This window comes from Zonotrichia leucophrys, unplaced genomic scaffold (genome assembly GCF_028769735.1).
Source record: "Zonotrichia leucophrys gambelii isolate GWCS_2022_RI unplaced genomic scaffold, RI_Zleu_2.0 Scaffold_34_1600103, whole genome shotgun sequence".
In the NCBI taxonomy this organism is placed as follows: Eukaryota; Metazoa; Chordata; class Aves; order Passeriformes; family Passerellidae; genus Zonotrichia; species Zonotrichia leucophrys.
The window spans coordinates 1267706-1277653 of record NW_026992239.1 but is presented as its reverse complement, the minus strand read 5'-3'; the positions used below and the strand labels follow the sequence as shown (position 1 = coordinate 1277653).

At 64.7% G+C, this 9948-nt stretch overlaps 3 protein-coding genes across 4 annotated transcripts; 1 reads left to right on the top strand and 2 right to left on the bottom strand.

Annotated features, from left to right (window-relative positions):
• Positions 1-83: 83 nt before the first annotated feature.
• Positions 84-2966, bottom strand: LOC135460279 (synaptonemal complex central element protein 1-like). Its single transcript, XM_064737049.1, has 10 exons — positions 2288-2966; positions 2094-2168; positions 1841-1888; positions 1581-1635; positions 1401-1490; positions 1174-1237; positions 1001-1067; positions 673-727; positions 497-586; positions 84-379 (listed from the first exon to the last, which is right to left on the bottom strand). The coding sequence occupies exons 1-10, from the start codon at positions 2535-2537 to the stop codon at positions 325-327; spliced, it is 849 nt and encodes a 282-aa protein (XP_064593119.1). The 5' UTR covers positions 2538-2966; the 3' UTR covers positions 84-324.
• Positions 2967-4620: 1654 nt separating this feature from the next.
• On the bottom strand, positions 4621-8666 carry LOC135460277 (vacuolar fusion protein MON1 homolog B-like). Its single transcript, XM_064737047.1, has 5 exons — positions 8056-8666; positions 6621-7616; positions 5412-6228; positions 5169-5316; positions 4621-4822 (listed from the first exon to the last, which is right to left on the bottom strand). Exons 2-5 carry the CDS (start codon positions 7501-7503, stop codon positions 4640-4642), a joined length of 2031 nt encoding a protein of 676 aa, XP_064593117.1. The 5' UTR covers positions 7504-7616; positions 8056-8666; the 3' UTR covers positions 4621-4639.
• Positions 8667-8903: 237 nt separating this feature from the next.
• Positions 8904-9948, top strand: PTPN18 (protein tyrosine phosphatase non-receptor type 18). 2 transcript variants are annotated; one of them, XM_064737052.1, is made up of 5 exons: positions 8904-8977; positions 9216-9271; positions 9361-9572; positions 9655-9729; positions 9851-9948. In XM_064737052.1, exons 1-5 carry the CDS (start codon positions 8927-8929, stop codon positions 9916-9918), a joined length of 462 nt encoding a protein of 153 aa, XP_064593122.1. In that variant the 5' UTR covers positions 8904-8926; the 3' UTR covers positions 9919-9948. The 2 variants fall into 2 exon arrangements, with proteins under 2 accessions (XP_064593122.1, XP_064593123.1); XM_064737053.1 differs by lacking the exon at positions 9655-9729.

The following is a 9948-nucleotide window of genomic DNA, read 5'->3' as shown; positions in this document are numbered from 1 at the left end:
GGGGGAAGTGTCACCCGCGGTCATAAAGAGGCGCCTGAGACACAGTAGTGGTGGTAGAACGTTTATTAGGGACATGGGGGACATCGGGATGTGAGGGGACATGGGGGACATTGGGGGGAACATAGGGGGAACTGGGGACATTGGGGACATTGGGATGTGAGGGGACATGGGGACCTGGGGGGACATAGGGGGACATGGCGGGGAGAACAACGGAGAATGGGGTACATGAGAACATGGCAGGACACAGGTGGCCCGCAGGTGACACACAGAGGTGTCGCACAGGTGCCACAGGTGTCCCATGGGGTGTGTCCATCTCGTCCCCTGTCACTCTGGGCGAGCCTCCTGGGAGTGCTGCAGCTGCTGCAGCTCCTCTGCCAACCTGGGGACGGGATCAGAGAAGGGGTGGGGTCAGAGGTGGGCAGGGCCTCTAAGGACCCAGGTGACAGGGCCACACCTGTCCCAGGTGTCACACCCCTGTCCCTAAGGTGTCACACACCTGTCACGGCGTTGCCGGCTCAGCTGCTGCCGGCCCAGCTCCACCTCCAGCTGTCGCCCCGCCCACTCCTGCTCCTGCTGCACCAATCGCCTGCAAGAATGGGGGTTAAGGGGTGGGGACAGGCCCGAGTGGGTGGAGTCACCTTTGAGGGGGCGGGGCCAGAGCTGGGCACTCACCAGAGCACAGCTCCCTCTGGGCCCAGCTGCTCCTCGGTGTCCATCAAGCGGCGCTCTGGGCAAGGGGGGGACACTGGTCAGCCCAAGGGGACACACCTGGGTTTGGGGGGGCTCAGGTGTCCAGGGGGTCACTCAGGGGCCTGGGGAGGGGGTCAGGTGGCCCAAGGGTCAGTCAGGAGCTCAGGAGGTCACTCAGGTGTTGGCACTGAGGCATCCAAGGGTGTCCCTCAGGTGCCCAGAGGTGTCACAGGGGCCATTCAGGTGTCAGGAGGGACACTCAGGTGCTTGAGGAGGGTCCTGGGGGGCCGCTCAGGTGTCAGGGCCTCACCCAAGCTCAGCCACTTCTCCTTCATCTTCTCCAGCTTTGCCAGTTCAGCCTTCAGGTGGGCTGGAGCCTGTGGGGGTCAGGGGGGAGGGAGTGATCCTGGGGTGTGCCAGGGTGCCCAGGTGTGTGTGGGACCCCAAGGTGTGTCAGGGACCCCCAGCCCAGGGCTCACTCACATGTGTGACATGCAGGTGCTTGAGCTCCTCACTGATGGCCTCGAGCTGCTGGCAGTACTGCCACCTTAGAGTGAGGGGACACAGTGGGGGTGACACGGTGGTCACATGACCTGTGTGGGTCACCTGGTGCCACCCCCAGCCCACCTGTGTCCTCCAGCCCCACCTGTGCCCCCCAGGCTGTGTCCCCAGCCCCACCTGTGTCCCCCAGGCTGTGTCCCCAGCCCCACCTCTGTTCCCGGTGCAGGTTTCTCAGCTGCTCCCACTGCTGATTTGTCGCTTCCAGGTCCTGCTGCTGCTCCAGGCAGAGCCCACAGAGCCTGTGGGGGCACCAGGTGTGTTTGGGGGGGGGGTCAGAGGTCATGTGGGTACAGGTGAAGATGAGGAGGGTTACAGGTGTCCCCACTCACCTCTGACCTTTGGCCTCCACCTCCTTGCCTTGCAGCTGCGCTCTCTGCAGTGACTCTGGGGGGGGGCAGGGGTGTCACAGGGGTTGGGGGGTCACAGGTGCCAAGGGGGTCCCTCTGTGAGAGGGTCCCACCCCGTCTGGGGGAGTCAGGAGAAGCCACAAGGGTCAGGGAATCATGGGGGTCAAAGGGGCCAGAGGTTCAGGGGGCATCAGGGGAGGTTTTCAGGGGGCCCTAAAGACCCCAGGGTCCCCCAGGCTCACCCTGCACCTGCTGCCAGGTCCTCTCCAGTGCCTTCTTTTGCTGCTCCACTGTGGGGAGGGGGAAACAAGCTCGGAGCCCTCTGTCCCCACAAACCTCTCAGGATCCCTACACACCACCCAATGACCCCACAGACCCCTCTCTGCATGTCCCCAGCCCCCTTTGTGTCCCCCCTCCCCCCACAAAGCCCTTGAGGACCCCCTCCAGACCCCTCAGGGATCCCCCAGCCCTCTCAGTGTCCCCCAGGTCACTCACGCTGCTCCAGCTCCTGGCGCAACTCCTCACTGCGGCCTTGTGCCCTCACCAGCTCCTCTGTTGTGGCCTCACAGACTGTGGGACACAGTGGGACGAACAGAGGGACACAGGGGGGCATGGCAGTCACATGAGGGAGCATAGGAGGACACGTGGGACATGGGAACATGGGGGAACACAGGGGTCCTCACGCTCACCCTTCTTCTGGCAGTGCACCTGCTTCAGCAGCACCTCCAGCTGTGAGGTCCCCCCAGGGGGACCTGAGGGGGGAACTCGGCAGGACACAGGGACACTGCCTCTCTTGGGGACACCTGCCTTGTCCCTGGGGCAGGGGGACACTGGGACACACGGTGGTCCTGGGGGGTCTTGGCCGTAGAGCCCCTTACTGCATGGGTCCGGGTCCATCCCTGCAGCCTGGAGAGACACGGTGGGGACACAGGGGTACATGGGGGACAGTGATGGTGGGCACTGGCTTGTGCCCTCCTGTCACCTTGACATCCTCTTCATTCCCCATATTCCATCCTCAGCCCGACCATTTCTGTCACATTTCACCATTTCCTCCCTCCTTATCTCTTTATTCCAGGGTTTCTCCCATTCCTGTCATCTCCTTCCTCCAGTTCCTGCTGCCTCTGTCCCTTCCATTTCTGTCCCTCATTTCCCTCTCCAGTCCTTTCCCCTCTTGCCCCTTTTTCTGTCACCAACACACCTTTCCAGTCCCCTTTTCACACTTTCCTGGCTTGTGTCCTTACACTTTGTCCCTTTTCATCCCCCATTTCCCCTCACCTTCTTTCTGCAGTTTTCTCAGCTCCTCTCCCTCCCATTCACAGGTTTTCCTGCTCTTTTCCCCTCAGGTTTTTCCCCCCTTTTTCACCTCATGTTTTCCCGCCCTTTTTCCCCTCACGTTTTCTCACCCTTTCCCCCTCATGTTTTTTACTCTTTTCCCCTCATGTTTTCCTGCCCTTTTCCCCTCACGTTTTCCCGCCCTTTTTCCCCTGACATTTTCCCGCCCTTTTTCCCCTCATGTTTTCCCTCTCTTTTTCCCCTCACGTTTCCCTGCCCTTTCCCACTCACATTCTTATGCTTTTTTCCCACCCTTCCTCCTCATGTTTTCCTGCCTTTTCCCCCTCATTTTCATACCTCATTTCCCTTCTATTTTCCCACTTTTTTTTTGCGTCACATTTCCCCACGTTTTCCCACTCTTTTCCTCTCACATTTTTCCACCTTTCCCCCTCACATCTTCCCACCAGTTTCCATCCACTCTTTGCCCTAATTTTTGTTCTTTTCCAGCTGTTTCTGTCCCTTCCTGATGTAATTTTCTGTCCCCTTTTCACCCCCAATCTGTCACTTCTTCCAGCATATCCTCTTCCCTTTTTTCTGCTCCCTTTCCTGTCTATTTTTGCCCTCCATTTCTTGTCTCACCTCTTCCAGCCTTTCCTGTCACATTTTCCCACCATTTCCTCACATGTTTTCCCACTGATTTCTGTCTCTCACCCCTCAGGATGTCCCTGCCATCCCCTCACCCCTCAGGCCGCGTCCCTGCCATCTCCTCACCCCTCAGGATGTCCCCTGACCCCTCACCCCTCAGGCCGTGTCCCCTTCTCCCCTCACCCCTCAGGCCGTGTCCCCCTGTCCCCTCACCCCTCAGGCCATGTCTCCTCACCCCTCAGGCTGTGTCTCCTCACCCCTCAGGATGTCCCCCCTCCTCTCACCCCTCAGGATGTCCCCCATCCCCTCACCCCTCAGGCCGTGTCCCCTCATCCCCTCACCCCTCAGGCTGTGTCCCCCCTTCCCCTCAGGATGCCCCCCTGTTCCCTCACCCCTCAGGCCGTGTCTACACCATCCCCTCACCCCTCAGACCATACCCTCACCCCTCAGGCTGTCCCCTCACCCCTCAGGACGTCCACCTGTCCCCTCACCCCTCAGGCCGTGTCTCCCTGTCCCCTCACCCCTCAGGATGTCCCCTGACCCCTCAGGATATCCCCTGTCCTCTCACCCCTCAGGCCATGTCCCCTCATCCCCTCACCCCTCAGGCCGTGTCTCCCTGTCCCCTCACCCCTCAGGATGTCCCCCCTCCTCTCACCCCTCAGGACGTCCCTGTCATCCCCTCACCCCTCAGGTCGTGTCCCCTCACCCCTCAGGCTGTGTCCCCTGACCCCTCAGGATGTCCCTGTCATCCCCTCACCCCTCAGGCCATGTCCCCTCCTCCCCTCACCCCTCAGACTGTGTCCCCTCACCCCTCAGGACGTCCCCCTGTCCCCTCACCTCTCAGGCCATGTCCCCCTGTCCCCTCACCCCTCAGGCCGTGTCTCCCTGTCCCCTCACCCCTCAGGATGTCCCCCATCCCTCACCCCTCAGGATGCCCCCGACCCCTCAGGATATCCCCTGTCCCCTCATCCCTTAGGCTGTGTCCCCCCTTCCCCTCAGTATGTCCCTCTGTCACCTCACCCCTCAGGCCATGTCCAAGCCATCCCCTCACCCCTCAGGCCGTGTCCCCTGTCCCCCCAGTCCCCCTGGAGTCAGGACTCTCCCCGGGGTCTCAGTGTTTATTGTCAGCCCTCGGGCTCGGGCCCCTCGGGGCGCGCGGGCGCGGCGCAGAACGGTGCCGGGTAGCGGATGAACAGCCAGTCCTCCTCCTTCTTGAGCCAGCGCAGCAGCTTGGTCAGCACAGCGATGGCGCCCGCCTTCGTCACCAGCGGGCTGAAGCAGCTGTACAGCTCGAACTTGCTGGTCACCTGTGGGAACCCAGGCCTGTTAACTGTGGGCCCTACTGATAGTATTGATGGTGAAAATCCTGTTAATTTTGGGATCTACTGATGGCACTGCCAGTGAAAATCCCGTTAACTGTGGGATCTACTGATGCCATTGCCAGTGAAAATCCTTGTAAACGGTGGGACCTACTGATGGTACCACCCCCCATTAATTGTGGGACCTACTGATGACACCACATCCCATTAACTGTGTGTTCTACTGACAGCAGTGACACTGAGCCTCCCCTCTAACTCTGGAACCTTCTCAGGACAGCACAAACAGGTGCTGCTGCCTCTGGGCCCTGCTGAGGGCTCCTTCCCCGCGGCTCACCCAGGCCAGCAGCGTTTCCTTCTCAGCCACGTGGTAGAGCAGGCGCAGGGGCCGGTGCGGGCTGTGCACCCGGCTGTGCAGGTAGTGGTACAGGTCGAAGAGCCGGTGCTGCTCCTCCTCGCTGGTGTAGGGCTCCTCCAGCTCGGGGCTGCAGCCAGTGAGGGAGGAGGGACATGAGCATGAGGTGAAGGTCAGGGACACTCCCACCCCCCCAGTTTTTGGGTGTCCCCCCCATCCCCGCACCTGGTGAACTGCGGCAGCTGCTGCATCTCCTCCGGCCCCTCCAAGGGTTTGTAGAGGAAGTGCCGGAGCTCGGGGGCGCCGGGCCGGGACGGGCCGTACCCCGCTCCCCCTCGCACGGCCGCCGCCAGCTCGGCCAGCCAGCCCTGCGCCCGCAGCGTGTCCTCCAGCTGCCTCCTGCACGCAGCCGCCGCGTAGAATCCCTCTCGCTCCGTGGACAGCAGGATCAGCGTCACACCCTCCTCTTCCTCCTCGCCCAGCCGCGCCGCGTACGCATAGAAATACCCATCGGGGTTGAAACGTGGCAAACACACGGGGGTCCACACCTCGCCCGCCCCCGCGCCCGCGCCGCCGCCCAGCAGGTTGAGCAGCAGGTGCAGGTCGCTGGCGCAGAGCCGCCCGCCCTCGGCCAGCGCCCGCTGCCGCGCCGCCGTCACCAGGCGGCCCCGGGCCGCCAGCACGGCCAGGGCGGGCGCGGGGCGGGCGGCGGCGGCGGCGCGGCGCAGCGCCCCGGACACGGCGCGGCGGAGCCCCCCGGGCAGGGGCAGGCAGCGAGCGGCCCCCAGCAGCAGCCGCCCGTCGGCCGCGGCCCCGCAGAGCAGCCGGTCCAGCACGGCCTCGGCGCCCGCCAGCAGCCGGCGCAGGTCGAAGCCGCGGCGTCGGGCGAAGACGCGGGCGATGCCCCCGCGGGTCAGCAGCGACAGGATCTGCTCGTGAACGAAGGCCAGCTCCCGCCGCAGCTGCGCCGCCGACTGCCGTGTGCGGGACACCGACACCAGCAGCAGCGGGCCCCGCTGCTCGAACACCAGCGTGCGGTCCTCTGCGGGGGACAGAGGGGACACGGCGGTCACGCGGGGCAGGGGGGACACAGAGGGTACCCGGACAGGTAACATTTTGGGGTGTGCTGTTTTTGGAGAGTAGCAAGGCAGGTTTTCAGGGGGGTGGCAGGACCCAGGAAGGGTTTTGGGGGGAAGAGAGTTTTGAGGGGCTGGTTGTACCCGGGCAGGCTGATTTGGTAGATTCAGCTGTACCTGGGAAAGGTGATTTTGGGGCTGGGATGTTGTGTTTGGAGGGGACTGTTTGGAGCAGGGATGGCTGTACCTGTGGGGGCTGTTTCAGGGCTACCTGTGGGCAGGGCTGGGCAGGTTTGAGGTTACCCACAGGTTTGTGTAAATTTGGGGACTCCATGTCCACCCCCCGCTGTCCCCGTACCGGAGCAGATGGCCCGGATGGCGTTGCCGCCGCTCTGGATGAAGGACACGAGGGCCATCATGACACCCATGGTGGCTGCCAGCGCCTCCTCGTTGCCGTGCCGGGAGTAGATTGGCTTCCCCGCCTCGCTGAGCACGAACACGTGTTTGCGGCGCGCCCGCCAGCCCGCGGCCGCCACGTCCTCATCTGCGCCACGCCGCCCGCCCGGGGCCGATGTGGCCGCTGCCGCCGTCACCGCCGCCGTCACCTCCTCCTCTTCCTCACCAGGGTGACACACTGGGGACGTCACTGCTGCTGTCACCTCCTCCTCTTCCTCCTCATGGTGACACTCTGAGGATGTCACCGCTGCCGTCACCTCCTCCTCTTCCTCCTCACGGTGACGCACTGGGGATGTCACCGCTGCTGTCACCTCCTCTTCATCCCCTACAGGAGGACATGCTGGGGACGTTGCTGCCATGGTCATCTCCTCCTCACTGGGTTGAATACCTGGGGATGTCACTGCTGCTGTCCCCGCTGTTGTCACCTCCTCCTCCTCACCCCCAAGTGGGGGACACCCCAGGGATGTCCCTGCTATGGTCACCTCCTCCTCCTCACCAGGATGACAGCCCTGGGACATTGTGGCTGCTTCTGCTGTCACTGCTGCCACCACATCCTCATCCCCACCTTGGGATGTCATGGCCACTGCCACCTCCTCCTCCTCACTGGGGTGGCACCTCAGGGACACTGTGGCTGTCACCACTGCTGCCACCTCCTTGTCCTCCTCTTCCTCATGGTGACACACGGATGATGTCATGGCTGTCGCTGCTGTCACATCTTCCTCCTCATCGTCCCCGCTGTGGTGACAGCTTGGGGACGCCGTGTCCACTGTCGTGGCTGGCTCCATCTCTGCCTCACCTATGAGCAGCAGGGGGCGCCGGGGCGGTGCCTGCACACCTGAACAGCCCCGCCCTGCTCCACCCTGCCCACACTGAGGGTGGGGTCAGGGGTCCTGGGCACCTGTGGGGGAGGTGGGGTGGGGTCACCGGGGGCGTGGCTTAACAGACCACACCCTACCCCAAAGAGACACCTTGAGGCCACACCTCCAGGCCCACCAAGTACGTCCTAACCCTGGTGGTCTTCGCCTAGGCCACGCCCACTGACATCAAGCCACGCCCCCACAGAGGCTCACTCCGGAACACCCCACACGTGCCTCTCTGACCACGCCCCCAAAGTAAAACCACGCCCACATCACCGTTAGCCACGCCCAAATAACTTTAGCCCCGCCCCGGGAGCCCCGGGCAACCCCGCCCCCTCACAAAGCCCCGCCCTCCGGCGATATCCCCCCCCGGGCCGCCCCCTCCCCACTCAGGCCCCGCCCCCGTTTAGGCCCCGCCCCCAGCCGTGCCCGCCCCTGCTGGCCCCTCCCCCGCTCTGTCCCCGCCCCGCGCGCGCTCACCGGCCGCGCTCCCGCTCCCGCCGCCACCGCCGCTTCCGGGGCCGCCGCGCCGCGCGCCCCGTGACGTCACCGCGCCGCCGCATCCACCAATCACCGCTCGGCGCTAGGGAAGGGGGCGCGGCCTCCCTGCGCCGACCAATCAGCGTTTGCAGGGCGGGGCCTAAAGAGTGACGCCTCTTTTGGCGGGTTTTCCCGCTCCACCCCCTTCCCGCATGACTCCCCGTGACGTCACACGGGGGCGGGGCCAGAACTCAGCCTCATGACGAGGGGTGGGGCCAGAGCGATCCCTATAGCGGCTATAGGTGCCTGGCCCCGCCCCGCCAGGGCCATAGGGGACCCCTCAATGTTGGGGCACCCCTGTGACCCCCTCGGCAAGGCCCCATCGGAGCCACAGACACACCGAGGCGGCTTTAGAACACCCCAAAAACTCTATAGGCACCGACAAAGGGCTCTAGGGCACCCCAAAAACTCTATAGGCAGCCCCGAAGAGCTTTAGGGAACACATGCAGGGACTGTAGGGTCCATAAGGACACCCAAAATCTCTACAGAGGCTCTGGAGGGTCTATATAGCTCCCTCAGACTCGCTGCAGGGACAATAGAGTCCTAAAGGGTCCCTAAACAGCCCCTGCAGACGTTGCAGTGCCTGTAGAGACCCCAAGAAGCCCCCACAGAGCCCCAAATCAGCCCCTGCAGTGTCCATAGGGTCCCCCAGGAGCCCCCCCAAAGCCTCACAGGGAATTCCCAAGGCAGCTTTAGGGTCCAGCCCAGGGGCGGGGCTCCAGCCGGGGGCGGGGCCCGGGGGGCACTGAAAACCCCCCAGGTCCCCTCAGTGCCCCACACACCTGAGACCCCCCCCCTCCCCAGGACCCCCATGGCACCTCCACCGCCCCCCGGCCACCTCAGCCTGGCCCGCGGGGTCCAGGTGAGAGGGGACCCCGGTTCTGAGGGGAGCTCGGGGGGCCGCGAGCATCCGGGGCGGGGTGGGGGCCCGAGGGCGGCCGCGGCACTTCCTGCCCCCGGAAAGGGGAAGTGAAAGAAGGGACCCGGACGGTCGTGGGGGGACCCCAAGAGCTCGGGGAGCGCCGAAAGGTTGGGGGGACGCGGGAGCTCCGGCCGCCCCCGTTTGGGGGGCTGCAGGTGACCCCCCCGTGCTTCCCCAGCCCCCCCTGTACCAGGACGCCGTTGCCCGCCGGGCTCTGCGGCCCGCGCTGCTCAGGTGAGTGCTCGCAGCGGGGACAGGTGACAGGGACAGCGGGGACAGGTGACCCGGACAGGTGTCCCCTCCCTCCCCTGCCCTCCCTCCAGGAGCGTTTCGGTGCCGGCCGAGCCCCCCGCGCCCCCCGCCATGGATGTCACCTACGCCGTGGTCAACAAGCCCCGCCGAGGGGGCGGGGCCGCGGGGAGAGGCCCCTCCCCTTTAGGACGAGACCACGCCCCCTTCGGACGAGACTCCGCCCCCTCGGGCACGTGCTCGCTGCCGGGCAGCCCCGTGCGCCGCCCCTCCCCCAGCCCGGCAGGTGAGTGGGGGGGGGTCGGGGGGGTTTGGGGGGCTCAGGGGGCTCCAGGATCGATAATTCTGACCCTGGTTCCCCCCCCCAGGCTCCCCCAGACCCTCGGATGGCGCCTACGAGGTTGTGACCCCCCCTGTGGACACCAGCAGTGGCCCCTGCCTGGGTGAGCATAGGGGGGTCTTGGTCTCTGGAAAGGGTTTGGGGGGTCCTGGGGGGGTTTAGGGGAGACATCAATGTCCAGCCCCCCCTCACTGACCCCCTGCTCTCCCTGCTCCTCCCTCCAGGGTTTAATTTCCGCATTGGGAAGCCCAAGGGCCCGCGGGACCCCCCGGCCGAGTGGTCCCGGGTGTGAGGGGGGGGTCCGGATCCCTGGGCCCCCCCC

What these genes read in the sequence shown, in the direction of transcription:
- LOC135460277 (XM_064737047.1), bottom strand. Translation starts at nt 7,503, where the DNA reads ATGGAGCCAGCCACGACAGTGGACACGGCGTCCCCAAGCTGTCACCAC. An exon ending in CAGCTGCCGCAGTTCACCAG is followed by an intron (nt 5,317 to 5,411) that starts GTGCGGGGATGG and finishes CACTGGCTGCAG; the next exon opens with CCCCGAGCTGGAGGAGCCCT. An exon ending in AGGAAACGCTGCTGGCCTGG is followed by an intron (nt 4,823 to 5,168) that starts GTGAGCCGCGGG and finishes GGGTTCCCACAG; the next exon opens with GTGACCAGCAAGTTCGAGCT.
- LOC135460279 (XM_064737049.1), bottom strand. Translation starts at nt 2,537, where the DNA reads ATGTACCCCTGTGTCCCCACCGTGTCTCTCCAGGCTGCAGGGATGGAC. An exon ending in GCGCCAGGAGCTGGAGCAGC is followed by an intron (nt 1,889 to 2,093) that starts GTGAGTGACCTG and finishes CCCTCCCCACAG; the next exon opens with TGGAGCAGCAAAAGAAGGCA. An exon ending in GGAGAAGTGGCTGAGCTTGG is followed by an intron (nt 728 to 1,000) that starts GTGAGGCCCTGA and finishes CCCCTTGCCCAG; the next exon opens with AGCGCCGCTTGATGGACACC.
- PTPN18 (XM_064737052.1), top strand. Translation starts at nt 8,927, where the DNA reads ATGGCACCTCCACCGCCCCCCGGCCACCTCAGCCTGGCCCGCGGGGTC. An exon ending in CCCCTCCCCCAGCCCGGCAG is followed by an intron (nt 9,573 to 9,654) that starts GTGAGTGGGGGG and finishes TCCCCCCCCCAG; the next exon opens with GCTCCCCCAGACCCTCGGAT. An exon ending in CAGCAGTGGCCCCTGCCTGG is followed by an intron (nt 9,730 to 9,850) that starts GTGAGCATAGGG and finishes TCCTCCCTCCAG; the next exon opens with GGTTTAATTTCCGCATTGGG.